The sequence below is a fragment of the Rhipicephalus sanguineus genome, chromosome 4, assembly GCF_013339695.2.
Source record: "Rhipicephalus sanguineus isolate Rsan-2018 chromosome 4, BIME_Rsan_1.4, whole genome shotgun sequence".
In the NCBI taxonomy this organism is placed as follows: domain Eukaryota; kingdom Metazoa; phylum Arthropoda; class Arachnida; order Ixodida; family Ixodidae; genus Rhipicephalus; species Rhipicephalus sanguineus.
This window is the reverse complement of record NC_051179.1, coordinates 52,751,954-52,767,326: the sequence shown is the minus strand read 5'-3', so window position 1 is coordinate 52,767,326 and position 15,373 is coordinate 52,751,954. Positions and strand designations below refer to the sequence as shown.

At 44.4% G+C, this 15,373-nt stretch overlaps 1 protein-coding gene across 1 annotated transcript; it reads left to right on the top strand.

Moving 5' to 3' along the window:
* The first annotated feature begins 71 nt into the window (after window positions 1–71).
* LOC119391203 (uncharacterized) lies at window positions 72–10,498 on the top strand. The gene is made up of 4 exons (XM_037658875.2): window positions 72–2,111; window positions 3,334–3,519; window positions 6,156–6,584; window positions 7,896–10,498. The coding sequence occupies exons 1-4, from the start codon at window positions 86–88 to the stop codon at window positions 8,009–8,011; spliced, it is 2,757 nt and encodes a 918-aa protein (XP_037514803.2). The 5' UTR covers window positions 72–85; the 3' UTR covers window positions 8,012–10,498.
* The last annotated feature ends 4,875 nt before the right edge of the window (window positions 10,499–15,373 follow it).

Sequence of the window (15,373 nt, the reverse complement as noted above, 5' to 3'; positions counted from 1 at the left end):
GCTCCATATTGAAGAGCAGACAAAAGCCTCAACAGAGACTTTTGGAGAGAAAAGAACAGCCGTCTACAGACCTGCATTCCCACAGATGAACACTGGAAAGAAAGTTGTAAACGAGAGTAAAGCAGAAGCAAATGACACAGCACTTCCCTCACTGTCCCTGCTGTATCGAGAAACAGCTCATCTAAACGATTCGACAACAAAACACCTGCAGCAAGATATTGACAATGCGGACAGACTTGGACAACAAGTGCCACCCCTGGATTCGGTAAGCAGAAGTCCACCTGCAATGCCACAAGAAGGGCTCCAGTTTTCGGACCTTATAGACCGTGTGTTCTTTCCCGGCAAAGACGACAAGAAAGAGTCTGGTGATGTAAACCTCCATACAGACCAGCTGAGCCCAGTTTACAGTCAAGCACACATTTACAACGCAACTTCCATCGGAGCATCTGTAATAGAAGCTCGCTATCCGGTGAAAGAAAACGACACACTTCAGCCAGTGTATGGAATGGTGCCGGCTTACCACAGGCCGACGGCAGAGTCCAGCATAGGCGAAGCTGGCAGCCTGAAGCCTCTCTATGGGAAACCACCCTCATTCAGGGAGGAGAGCTCAGACGAACTCATTTCACAAATGCACACGCAAGTCAGCACCACTGCAGAGGTTCATTACGAGCCTGCCAGTTCATTAGACACAGACATGCCATCTACTAATAAGTCACTCATAGTGGTCCCAGCTAAAAACTCCACAGTGGAGAGCACAGTGGAAAGCATTCTGTCTCATCAAAATGACACAAAGCATGAACAAGGTAAACGTCCTCACATAAGTATACATCCCTTGGAGCTGACACCGATTTATTACGATGTGCGCAAGTACACTACAACAACTCGAAGGCCTTCAACGATCCCGACTACTGCAGGTAGTGATGCAAAACTCGGCACTATGACGACATCGGGGACAACGGTGTTTGTGCATCGTACGTCCACTGTCGTGGATGCATCACCCATTTCCAATGAGAGCCACACCACAAGGGAGGCTCCAGAACCACTGCCGGGCTCCAAAACAACAGCAAAACCAGACTACAACATCTGGGAATTGATGTACTTTAATCGGTCTGCGTCCACCATAAAGCCAACTGAAGCCAGCAACACGACAGAAACCAACATATGGAAACTGATGTTCTTCAACCAAACGTCACCTACTGCAGAACCAGCAGAAGTGGACAATGCAACATATTCCAGCAATGAAATAACCAAAAAAATATCACCCGAGAAGCCCGCCGAAGAAGTTGGCTTCACAACAAGCGTAATCAAGGTGAGGGTCGGCAACACGCTTAACGTCTCCGTGGACAGCAGCAACCAGTCCAAGTATCGCAACGTTGAAGAAGACGGCATTATCGTGAGCGTCTATCCGGAGCACCAAATGGACGGCGGAGTCACGGATCTCCAGGACATGCCTCTCCAGGGTCAGGCCGAGAGTCGAGCGATTTCTTCCGGAAGTCTCTACAAGGGAATCCAACACTCGGGAGACAAGGCCAAGTCACCCGCCGAGCTAACGCAGGTGATTTCAGACATCATAAAGGCTCACAAGAGCGACGAACCCGAAGTCATCACAGCTCCAAACATAGACTTTTCGAAACAAGGCATAATGACTGTCAAGGTAACGCCGAGCAACTCGTTTAAAGTGTTCTCCTTAGTGCTGTTGGATAAGAATGGCACAAGCAAGCACGGCACTACGTCGACGACAGAGCCACCTGTGGATACTGCACCGTGGGCACCGATGGGATCCTCGACAGAGGATTCTTCCTATGCAAAACAACACTATGCCGAATATAATGGGCACAACGTGACAAGCAGTGGCACCTTGTCATCAACAGAAAGCTACGAGTCGCAGGCTTCCCTCACCATACAGACCAAGCAGCTGCCAACTGTTGCGTCGAGTGAGACAGTCGAGCATCCAGAAAAGCCGGAGCTTCATTCCACATTTAGAATTGTACCATTCCTTGCAGAAGATGCCATATTCAGGCCGGCGATTCCAACGCAGCCTTCTATGATCAACAACAATACAGGTGCCTACCACAGAATAGTGAACACCGATCCCAGAGACACAGTGGAAGGTGAGCTACACCCACAAGTGTGTAAATCTGAGAGAGCATATAAGCAATTCAGTGCAGCAGTTGTGTTGTTAGTGTGTTTTCACAGAGTAGTATTCCTTCTGCAGTTGCAACGCTCTCATTATGCATTCAGCTTAAGTTTTCTTCTTAGTGTCTTATTCATAGTTCACAAATGCTTTTACATGCACATGAAAGTGAAAAAACATGCAAGTCTAAAATTGGCTCTGCACTGCAGTTGTAGTGATAAATTATGAAAAGGTAGTGTATGCATGATGTATGCTTGCATAATGCTAGCGTACATTCTCATACTATCAGTTAATTCTTATTCTATCACTATTTTGTCGCTCCATTCAGAATAAATGACACAAAAGGCACTCAGTGAATCAACCTGTGCTTCTCATTCCCCGTCTAGAAAATATGCCACATCTCAGTTACGCCAGTAGATGACTTACACTTACAACTTAAGATACAACTTAAGAGAGCAATTCATTGGGCAAGTTGGTGATCGATAATGTTACTAACAGCGCAAAAAAGGACGAAGGACCAGGAAGTGCTTGTCTGTGTTTCTTCCTGGTCCTTCATCCTTTTTTGCGCTGTTAGTAACATTACAAATACAACTTATGCATGTAACCTGCACTAGTGACTCTAAAGGGCATGTAATGCTGAATGCTACTGCCTCCTTTGAGCTGGAAGCTGGTGTAAAATACGCACCACACTGCTACAACACTGTTGCAATGCAATGCAGCAGAGCATAAGTGAACTCTGTACATAACATTCTTTCAAAGTGCAATGTATTCATTGTCTACATTACCATGAATTCAAAGCAATTTAGCAATAAGAATGCATTGTCTGGTTTTACATGTCGAAACCACAATACGATTACGAAGCACGCAGTAGCAGGAGACTTGAAATTAACTTCTAGCCTGTCAGGTTCTTTAACATGGGCTCAGGGCTAAGTACATGGATGTTTCCGCATTTGGCCTCCATCAAAATGTGGCCGCTGTGACTGGGAATTGCACTCAAGCCCTCACGCTCAGGAGCTACCACAGTGGTAGACATAACAGGAGATGGTACCAAAATTTCATAGCCGCAGTGCCTAGGCTGTCTATTTTTCTTTCTCACAAAAGCTCCATTCTTGGTAAAACTGACATTTGTGACACTTCACAGCTCTCATGGCCATACAATTCTCACTCGCGCTTTCTGTTTCTTTTTGTTCTTTCTTCAGACAACTGCTTCGTGGGTGGTCATTTGTACGTCAATGGTGAAATGATCAAGAAAGGGAACCCCTGCGAGCTGTGCCGCTGCTACTATGGACGGGAGCTCTGCCAGCAGAAGAACTGCCCACTGCCTCCTTCACCAGCATGCATCAGCGAAGCCGTCCCTGGATTCTGCTGCCCAAAGTACACTTGCCGTAAGTAACGCAGTGAAGTGCATTTCGAGGCTGACGGTGTTGAGGGGACACTTCTTCGTAGTGCGAATGGACAGGACAAAAGAAGACACACGTGGACACACACGGCTTTAATTAAATCGTCCCCTTAGTTTTCACCATCAGTGCCTCGCGTTCTCTTTCGTTTCCTCATGCCAGTCTTATAAACCACCGGTTATCTTAAGTGAGGTCAGGCTTGTCAGTCTTGCATTTTAACAATGACAGAAAAAGAGGCACGGGTGTTGATGCTGAGGTGATTGAAGGAACACTGAGGTACTTTTTGTACACATGAATGAACCTACCCACTCCCTACACAATGCTGGCGTGAACATCTCAGTTGTACGTTACTGTTGATAAGCTGGCACCAAGAATTTAGGACTTCAGTATTCGAGAGAAAGTTGAATATTTCTGCAGCCTGAGCATGCAGTCTGATACAATGTGGGTTTCCTCTCTGTACTAGTATTAAATGCAAACAACATAGCTTAGCTCAAAGTAAGAGATTCACAGGAATAAAAAGCATTAGGTTACCATCAGTGGTAAAACGACAAATGCTGCCGAAATCATTGTTTAAATGATGAGAAAACTTTTATCATCAGGGCAACAACATTTACACATTTGTTTGTGACAAGCTACCAAACGAGGAGAATTATCCTCACTGACAAGACAATGACGCCTTGCGGTGGTGAAAAATGACAGTCTCTCGCTAATAGTATGGCCTCCAGCTTGTGATAGTACCAGTACCATAGTACTGTATCATAAGCCGTGCAAAAGATATATAGGAGCCCACGCAAAGGCCGAATCTTTTGATGAGCTTCTTTCTGGTCAAAACACTTTCATGCAGTAGCTTGCCACCTTAAAAAACAACAATAATAAAATAAGAGACATCGCAGGAACACATGCTGGCCTGGTCCTCTAAGGAAGTTATGCCATGCCTGAAAAGAAGTGCTGTACCTCATATACAAAAGACAGCCCAAGTTTTTTCATGCCTGCGAAAAGGAAGTTGCATAAGTCCCAAAACAGTATCCACTCAGTTTTTTAGCTTGCTTTGTCTTGTCTGGCAAGTTAACTTATTTTCAACAAAATGTATGCCCCCATTAGAGGATGTTTCATCAAACCCTAGACAATTTTTCCCACAGGGAGCTCACCCTCTTCTGGCAAGCAGATGCCAGGTTTTCTCTAGTTTGTCTCTAATGCTTCTTTAACCCTAAGTGTAGTCCCAATGACAAAGGGAGATTTCAGCTCCTTTCTTGAATTGATAGAGTGTGACAAGGATGAGTGACAGGAAACAATGTCATGATCATCTAGTCCACAAATCACTGTTGTAAGACACGATATGGTGCTACCGTGTGCACTTCCAATTGCATCTGCAACATCTGTATGCTGATCAGACGCTAGCTGGTGCTCAGTGCACAATCTGGTCATCGTGCAAAACTTTCATTTGCAGCAATCAGTCAACAGCATGATGCTTGTGGGCAAAGGTGTTGCTTTACACTTTTCTTTTCTTCGATATCAACATGGCGTGTTACAAGCTGTCTTGGTATTGAACACAGCAGCCACCACTAGCTGATAGTTCCAAGGCACGTAGAGTTCTCCAGTTCCACAAAGTGTGCATCGCTTGCTTCATTTGCTCTAACAAAGATATTGTGATGTCACCATGATCTGTGCCCGCGAATTAAATTAGCTTGTAGTCTACACCATCTTCAGCAACTGGTTTTAAATTTCACTCTTGAGTTACCATTGATGACTACAGCACGATTGCAGTACACGATTATCATGCCCAACCTTGATACCGTTTTGCAGACCTCGCTGCCAGTTCAGCAAACCACTGTACGTTAGCTTACATAGCACCAAGAAATGCTGCCTTAAATTTATTAACACACTTGTGGCAAAGGGGCGTTCCAGCCAACTACTTGGATGAGGACACAAAAACATACGACACACCGCTTGACTAGCGAATGAATGTTTATTGAAAGTTTTCGTTCTTATTTACAACAGTTGTTAGTGAATGCATTGCTCACTGATTACCAGTTTGTTTATTTCTGCGCATGAATCTTTTTTCTTTTAGTAGTATGGATGGAGCACTGATGCATGATTGTCCACTTTTGTTGATGGGTATAGCTTCTAAAATTTAGCGTGTCAGCTTGTCTTTACTTCTTGCTAAAATCTTGATGTCGTGAAATCGCATCAGTACTACTAACAGAAGAAGAAAAAGAGATTCATGTGCAGAAATAAACAATCTGGTAATCAGTGAGCAATGCAGTCGCTAACAACTGCTATAAATATGAAAGAAAACTTTCAATAAACATTCAGTTGCTAGTCCAGCAGTGTGTCATATCTCTTTCTGTCTTTGTCCAAGTAGTTGGCTGGAACTTTCTTGCTGCATGCGCAGAACAGCATGAGCAGATAACAGGTGGAGAGAAATATACACTAAACTGCTTCATTTAATGCTTGCGTTCATTGCAGCACCGTGTCGAGAACACTGAACAAGCCAGCTTGCCAGCATCTTGGTTGTGCACTAAAGAAAAGAAATGTAGACATAATTTGGGCACTCCTTCAAAGACGCACAAGTTATTTCAGAAAAAAAAAGTGGCGGGTAGCAAAGGACGGTTTCAATTATGCAGGTCCAGAGGACGTCTACTTTCCTCCAGATCCCGAGACGACGCCTTCACCTGATAACCTAGTCCAGCAGTACACCGTGAACGTTTGGTCGGCGAGGAATCCGACAAGACATGCAGGTTTCACAGGTCCACATGGTACCGCTCAGCAGCCCGGGCATACAAGCCGGAAAAGCACGTCCCCGTGGCCCACAACATCTTCCTTTTTCCTCAAGAACTCGCCAACACTAAAACCCTACCTCCTGCAGAGACGTCCAGTCCCACAAGAGCAGCATGATAGGTACTCTCACTTGTACAGCACGGAAGAATCGGGCAGTTACGAAGAGACAACGCCACCGCCACCTACGACGACGACCACGACAACAACTGAGCCACCCTCGACTTCTCAGTCGCCTAGCAGTAGCCAGCATCTCTGGAATATCTTCCAGGTTTCAGGCAAGTTTCCGTATTGCTCATCTCTAATACTGTATTTTGTAATTTCTATATTAACTGCACACACATGCAGTCACAGATGGCGCACGAAGATTCGCCTCTCACTAAACTGGTACAAAAGGCTGTCACACTACCTAGAGTTTCATAACGCACTTTGCAGGAAACGAAGCTCAACTAGTACGATGATTGACCAATTATGTTCCATGTGCAGAACACACTACATAAGCCATTATCGAAAAAAATGAAAGAGGCTACTTATGAAAGGCCAGAGATATATATGTAGATTGTACGTGACTGAAGTTCTCAAAAGTCACTTCGGACATATATGTTAGTATTTGTAGTGGCGAAAGTACATATCTAGTTTTTGTTTAAGGAATTAAAATTGGGCGAGTTCGATTACGTCTATGGTTAACAGTGCAAAAGGACATGGACAAAAGAGGAGACCAGACAACAATATGCCTATTTACTTAACCATCCCAGTTTTCTGCCACTTATGAGCTCACAATATATATGGTAGGCTCCTTTTGATTAAAGTGGCAAGTTGGGCATGTTGGTAGTACATCTTTTAAAATTACTGCAGCGCAGGCAGCCAGCACAGACAGCCTTTCTTTCACTGCCGTGACATGAATAGCACAATTAGTCAACAGTGTGTAACATGCAAAGTTGGCTGGCAATCCTGAAGGCTGTTTCACATGGATATGCGGGACCTGAGTGTGCAAATCAATCAGTGTAGCTTATTGCTACTGCACATAAAAATGTTATCCGACATTCCAAGAGGGGGGGGGGGCAGCCCCCCCCCCCATGATTTTGATGAAAACAAAGCAAACAAAGTGTGTGTGTACATGTATAATCCACTGCATAGTCGTGTTCAAATAATGTACCTTACAAATTGAATGTGAACATTGAAAAGTAATAGCTTCAGACATTCAGTCAAGTATTGAGCATCTTAAAGCATGGTTACAACTCCTAAATGAAAAAGCAGAGCACGTAGAAGTGTTTGAAGCATGCCCTGGCAACGGTTCGCACAAGTGTTCACTGTATTTCAAAGACCAGCACACAGGCAAGACAGTGTACTTCTTGAGCAGTCTGAAGTGCTCCTACTTGTCTGCTAGGACGTGCTATTACGTTCAGCCACTCAGTAAAGTACCCAAGCCTTTAACAATGAACCATAGTCCCATTTTGAATTCTAAAGTTGCAGTAAATCTACCACTGAGAACAAGAATACAGTGCATTTGTCCCCATGCTAAAGATAAAGTTGCTCGATTGTTGTGTTATACATAACCTAAATGCACGTTGATATGCCTTTTCCCACAGGCTGCAACATCTACGGACGGCTCTACGGTGTGAATGAAGTTGTGCGGGAACTCAGCAGCAAATGCAAGGCCTGCACGTGCACATCGCTTGGAGTGCAGTGCAACGAGACGTGTTGATCATGACCCTCTTCCTCCGCCCACACCATCATTCACACAGCACTCAACATCCAGTATTGAGGCAGGGAGGGCACATTTTTGTCACAATGAAGACACCGGTGGCAGCATGGGGGGCTATCCAACGTGCGTGGACAAACTGAATTTCGTGACAGCACAGTGCTACGCCACTCCCCGTGCTGGTGGTGCCTGGTGTTGAGATTTCGACATGGCCTGTACAGTATCCGCGTCGTCAGAGAGGGGCGTGAAAGATTGTCTTGATTTTTTTAAAGATTTTTAAAACAGCCCTATCATCGCGGCAACTACTTAAACACACCACGCCTTGACCGTAGATGCCAAAACTAGAGTAATTACAAAAAAACCTTTTGTTTTAGAAACCTCTTCACCTTCCTTAGGGTGAGCAGCCACGGAAGTCCCTTCCATCACAATGTTGAAGTGCACACATGTCCCACGACCCTGCTTTGTTGATGTTGAACCATGCAACATCGTTGCTGCATCAGCCAGCTGGTTGCATTAGTGATCCTCGACTTCATAAGAATGATGAAGCAGCCGAGGCATTGTGTGTCTTTTTGTACGGCATGCATTTTCTCACGCATTCAACATTGTAGCATGTGCCGTCTTGAACGCTACTGAAGCACAAACTTCAGCTAGGCCAAACAAGGTGGAAGGCTGTTCTCACCATCCCTGTTTGTAAGGAGGCCACCAATTTCTCTCTCTCAGTGAAAAGTTAAGCTTTCCTTCATTCTTACCAATGCTGTTGCCAGCATAATCGTAGAAAATAAATAAAAATTCGACGCTGTCACAAAACATAGCCTCAAATGTGTTGTTAGCCAGGACGTTCAAGTGCAAAAAAAAAACTACGCACAGAATCAACACACGTGCTCGCTTACTTAAAAAGTGGTCTTTTCTGCGAGATGGACAGAGATGACAGTTACACAGAAGCAGGGATGCCAAGTGCATGTTTCTAAATCACATCAAGAAATATTTGTAGGCTGCGGTGTAGTTGTTTGCTCACATCCACAAGAATGCGTTCGAATCTTGAAATTATCGTTATCCAAACAAGACTTAAAGCTCTTACATGACATCTTTTCTTCTTCACTAGTATCACCTGTGGGCATACACAATGGACCTCACTAAGAATGCCCCTTATACAAGTTAACGCATGCATGAGTGCATTCTATACACCCCATGTTTTTTTCTTGCACTTGAACAATTAAGAAGTCCGAAACCCAATGCCAATGAAAAGTGACTGAAGTTTTGTTTTTCACTTCTTGCACATAGATTCGAGCAATACATTGTCATCTCCTCAGTTTACTTAACGAAGACCAGAAATCATGAATCTACAGTTGGCTTGCATTTTGTCTTACTGCTACGCAGCAATTTTCCAGTGCCCTGATTACACGGAAGGTTTTTATTCCAGACAACAATTACTGCCCAGAATCATCGCATTCAACTCCCACAATAAGAAGCCGGAGGGCTTTTGACACTGCATGAATGTTACCTTGCTGCCCAACACAAACTTAACGCAAAGCGTCTTTCAGTAACATTTGCAACATTCCTCGTGAAGAGCAGTATTCAAGCGATTCACCAGACAGTGATACCTCAACGGCAGGTAATTTCATTCACCATTGCATTCATTTAGAGCTATAACTACCACATACCACCAATCAGCCACCAAGTCCAAGCTTACCGAGGTAAGCTTCAAATCAAACCGCTCCTTTGCCTAAAGTAACTTGCAAAGCAGCCCATCAAATAGCCGATCCATACACATGAGCAGGAATGCTTGTTCTGCTAGGTTTACAAGACCAATCTGTAGCTGTAGTATGCAGACTTCCACAAGTGGCAAGAGTTTTACTTTACTTTGCATAGCCGATTTCATCACACGCGAACTGCCCAGTGACTTATGTATGTGTTGAGAAGAGCGTGTCCTAGACAATCGCAGTAAATAACTTAAAAAAAAACAGACCTGAATGAAAGCTCACATTTTTATCAGCTCGCATTTGCACCGTGTCGGCATACAGGTGTGCGACAGTAGCCCCGTCTTTCTTTTTCTATGTTCAAATATTTTTTAAAAATTGTGTGTTTAGTAGTTATTTATGTCTTCCAATGTGTGAAATGTGACAGTGTTTCTGTAAATAGATTTATGTGAATTTTTGTTATCCTCCTATTCACTGGGATATTTTTTCTGAGGCAGCGTCCTTACAACCAACGCAAGTTCCACTTTCTCCAGACTCAAATAAGGCCTAATCTAAAGTTTTTCTCGCATTAACAGAGCCGATTATTTTGATGTCAACGAGCAATAACCGACTTTATGGCGTAAAAACGACATACTTGGGTTTTTTGTATCGACGCTGCACAAAGTGAACTGCCTGTCAAGCCACTTGTAACCCGAAATTCGGAAAGGACGACGGCTTGAAAGAATGAAGCGGTGTGTGAACCTGTATCTGTCAATACACATCTAGGGCAATAAAGTTCTATCTTTGAAATAAATTGTGCTGGTATTCAACAAATTGATCTGCTTGGCACTATGTTGTACATTTCCAAAAGCAGAAACAACATCAATAGGGGTGAAGCATTCAACTTCATTTATTATAGCAAAACTTAAAAATACAAGATTCCATAAAGCACAGAGTAAGACACACAAAAGCATACAATGTGTTTGATAAGCTTTGGTTCACAAACAGCCCGAAGACAGTTTTCTCCAGGATGATGTCATGTACAGTAGAAAGTACAGTGCCAGATTTGTTCAGAAATGTGTATCACAACTCCGTCACATACCTATTTTATCACATTTTTGTACTGCCTTGCACTTCTGAAGGTCAACAACTAAAAATTCTTTTTAGTTATCACTTGGTTCAGCCTGGTACTAGTGCCTAGATGAAGCTGTTTCAAAAGTGAGCAGCATAGCTGACCAATAAAAAGTCATGGCAACTGCACATCATAGCATATATTTGGTGATGACTACCCTTATAGTAGGCTAAGGACAGATAGAATAACAAGGAATGCCAGTTAAAGAAAAGTAAAATATAGAGGCATGGAGTCTCATTGCAGTGGGTTGCTCCATAACATAAATTTATGAGTTTGAGTGATTCCATCAAAAATTAACATTTGTTTTGCTGAGATTCAAATGAAAAGAATGAATTCTCAGGTACAAGAGTTCTCAATACAACTGCACACATCACCATCACAGGAATTAGGCAAGCTAAGTTTACTTTTTTTCCCGCTTGACTGTACGATCATATACTAGACAAGCAGTGGAGAGGCATGGATGTCGAGACTTGTACAAATAAACTCATAATAAAGAAACCTGCAGTTTCACTTGAAAGGTTAAGCAATGATAATGATAGCAAAGTATGACACAACCAAACAAAGTAATGTTCATAGTTTTATTGGCTGCAAAACAAACCATGGAAACCGCTTTTGCCGCAATGAGCACCAAAAAGACACAAAACCAGCGACATGGACAACCACAAAATCAACGAGTGCAAACACTGCAGTGGCGTTTTAAAGACCTACCCCAGACAAATGTAAACGTGCAACAACTGTGGCAAAGCCAACCACTGCATGCGCAGGTCCGCACCGTGAGACGCAACATGTTACTGAGACACATCTATCAATGTGGAAACCCTCCACAGAGTTTATCATTTAAGCCGAGAAGAGGCCACAAGTAAGCCCTGATGTACAAGCATTTCAGCAATGTTGAAGCAATCGTAGACTTTGGCACTACTGTAAGTACTATGGGCTAGCATACTTGATTGAAACTCGCTCTATGAAAAGCCTCGCTTGCAACCCATTACACGTAGGATACACCCATATGGATCCCGGAGCTTCTTCTAGTGAGTGGTACGCTCGATAAAATTGTTGCACAGTGATCAGTGCCATGAAACTGTTCTATAAGTTACACAAGAAAGACATCCCGTTGCCACATTACTGTGTCGCAAGTCAGTAACACCTAGACAGTACAATCATTAAGCAGTACTACTATAGTGGCTAGTAAAGTTTACCTAGTGTAATGAGCAAGCCAGCTAGAAAGAGTGCAATACAGTCGGTACATGACATGGAAGTCCACTGGCGAGTTGCGTTTGCGTGTATGAGCTCATGGCCTGCTGAGATTTTTGGTGAAATCAAGCTTCACGATTGCGATAAGCTCGTTATGTTTGCCATAAATGTGCTGATAAACTCTGAGAGAAGGAAAAGGAGGTATGTGAACTATGTGGGTAGGTATTCTGCACAGCACTGCAGCACACGTTAGCACAGCACAGCATTTGGTTAGCTTCTGCATGCACAGCACAGCATTGAGCATGTGCATACAGAAACAAGGTGCAGGATGATGGGGGTCTGCATTGTTAAAGCAGAACGACAAGCAGAAATTAGAGTGCCAAGTTTTCTTTACTGCAATAACTGTCATGATAACAATAAACATTGCACCTTAGCAAATCTAGTATGCTTATTTGCACCGTTTTATTTTGAGATGTTTTAGCTTATCCCATTGCAAAGTCACATTATTAGAGCGACTTTGTGACAAAGTGCAGCCTGGTGATCACATAAAGCTTTATCATGTCCCCAGTATGCCTTCGCCTATGTTTTGTGCAGCCAGAAAAATAAAAAAGCTGACCAAACTCTAAGCATGAAGTGTATTGCTACAGATATGATGAAGCCATTTCCAAGCTTTGTAACAAGCCCTTCGAAGTGAATACGACAAGTATAACAGGCCCTCATGATAAAAATGAGTGACACCGCATCTGGATTCTTCTGCTTGAACTGGCAGAACACAGAGGCACAATGCACTGTCAGGGCACGGAGGCATTTTCAAAGCCTTGTGCACAACGTAGCCTGCTACATAGGAAATGAGCTGGCTGTCACTTTTCTTCTCTATAATCTCCTTGTGATCAAGCAGGCACCCATAGAGTTACTGTATATGCTACCTTTAGGTAGCAGAGTTGCGCATAGGTCCGGCTAGCAACCACAGCTATACGGTGAAGTCGCACTTCGTTTTTGCAGGCGACATGCCTACCGTGTCGCCGATTAACATGTCAGGCGTGTCGAAGACCGGCGATAAACATCGGCTGTCGATGACAAGTGTTAATTCAGTTCGCTGCCGCGGCGGCGTCGAGAAATACAAAAATTAGCCCGAGCGTCAGCTTCTCCGCAATGCATGGTTGCTAGCGGCGTTTGGAAGACAGATGCGCAACTCTGCTACCTAAAGGTAGCATATACAGTAACTCTAGGCACCCATGCTCCTCCAGCATGGCTTGAGCATCTGAAAAGTACCCTCAATTTAAGAAGTTATTGACGAATTCTGCTTCTACCAGCAGAGCAGAGCATCTACCAACTCAGGCATGAGTTTCAACTTCTTGATGGCTTGGCGAGACTGTAAAATGCCAGGTTAGCAAAGATTATCAAAAGCTGCTCAGCAGTGGTGTTGTAATAAAACGGTAGAACACCGAAGCCAGACGGGCAGACCAAATAACAAGCAGCAAAAGGCCGTCTCTCCAAGAACCTGCGACTGCGAACATAGAACCGTTGACAGACAAGAGCCTGATGCACAGTGAAGCGTGAACCCAGACAGGAGAGAGTGCGCTCCCTTCTCCCCATGGAAAGAAGTTGGTTGGGTGGGGCAGTCTGGACACTGAGCTTGAGCCAAGAAGACGTGTGCTCTTTCGTACGTGTGTGTGTAATACACTTTTTATATTACATCCTTACTCACGTGGAGACCTCAATTATTTTGAACTAGTAAATCAGTTAAAATAGATAACAAAATGGTGCCGAAACCTGGGAAGACAGTACTAAAGTAGAGAGGTCCGTAAAGGTCACGAGTAGGGACAAAGACAATGGAAAAGCTCAAAGTGAAGCGATGCTCCCAACGACGACAGAACACCGTCATCATCAACGAGGCAACATCGGCGCTTGAAAGTGCTAGCGCTGAACAGCTCAGTGCTATTCTGCAACAGCTGGAGGTGAACAACACCGATCTTCGAAAAATCAACGAAGAAATGGAATCTGCCTGCCAGAGGATGCCTTCGAGGCGGAGTATGAAGAAAGCCTTCAGTATGATGATAGGGCTAACCAAGCCATTGGCCTCCTCAAGGCGAAGCATTGGTGCAGGCAGGTGCCATGACCTCGAGCAGCGTAGCAACACCTCATTCGCCGCCCTCCCAGACTCACCATCATGGTGTCAAGCTACCGAAGCTGCGTCTGGAACCGTTCAACAGTGAGCTTTCCACAAGGCAAGCCTTCTAGGAATGCTACCGTAAAGCAGTGCACGAGAACGAAGGGCTCTCGAAGACCGAGAAGTTCCCAGTACCTAAGATTGCTGCTCACAGGACTAGCTATCACAGCGATAAAGGGCTGCAGGCGACGGAAGGTTGCTGACACCGTCGAAATATTACAGAGACCATTCGGCGACAATGACCGAATTCAACAAGAACATATCGCAAAATTTTGAATTCTTCCCAGCATTGCTTCACAGGAGGACACACGCGGGCTATGGCGCTTGTACGATCACGTGCAAGTGCACATTCGTGGACTGAAGAGATTAGGCATAAATGCTTCGTCTTATTTGGCAATATTAGGCGACGTAATACTTTCGGAGCTGCCGAAAGAAATGGTTGCGGATTTCCACAAAGAACTACGCCGAGCCAACAGCGCAACAAAGTCAGCGAGTCAGTCGCCACACAATTCAGAAGCATCTTCAGCGTCAGGAGTAGACAATAGGCTAACCAACATCCTAAAATTTCTCCTCGTCAAGACAGAAAGCAGAGAAAGATGCGCCGAAAGCATCCGTGCCACGAAGGAGAGCAAAGCCGAACGGAGCGGAGGAAAAAGTAAAGAGAACCATACGCTTAGCACTGTGGTACTTCTCATGCACCCGGTACAGGCAAGGAAGTGTTTCTTCTGCGAGTCGATGAAACACGAGACACAGTCCTGTTCGGCTCCCCTCCTGTCGGAAGAAAAGACGAACAAATTGGCACGAGCCGAGCGCTGCTTTCGTTGTACGTTGTGGGGGCACCAGTCAAAATAACGCAGAAGAAAGGTAATGTGCATCCACTGCTGCAAATGCCATGTATCTTCCTTGTGCAACCCCGACTGGAAGAAAGCAAAGAATGATCGTCCGCAAGAAGCTGTGAAAGAAGTTATCACAACTAACATATATACGGCCGCTGAAAAAGAAACGAGCAAGGAAGTTGCTCTGCAGACTTTCCGCACTTGGGCTGTTGGTGGTAACAAATGCGGATACGTCCATGGTGTACTAGACAACGGAAGTCAAAAGACATTCATTAGAGAAGACGCTCTAAAATGCTTAACCTGCGTGTTTTGGGACACGACGACTTCCACCTCAACACCTTTGGATTGACGGCTGCGAAA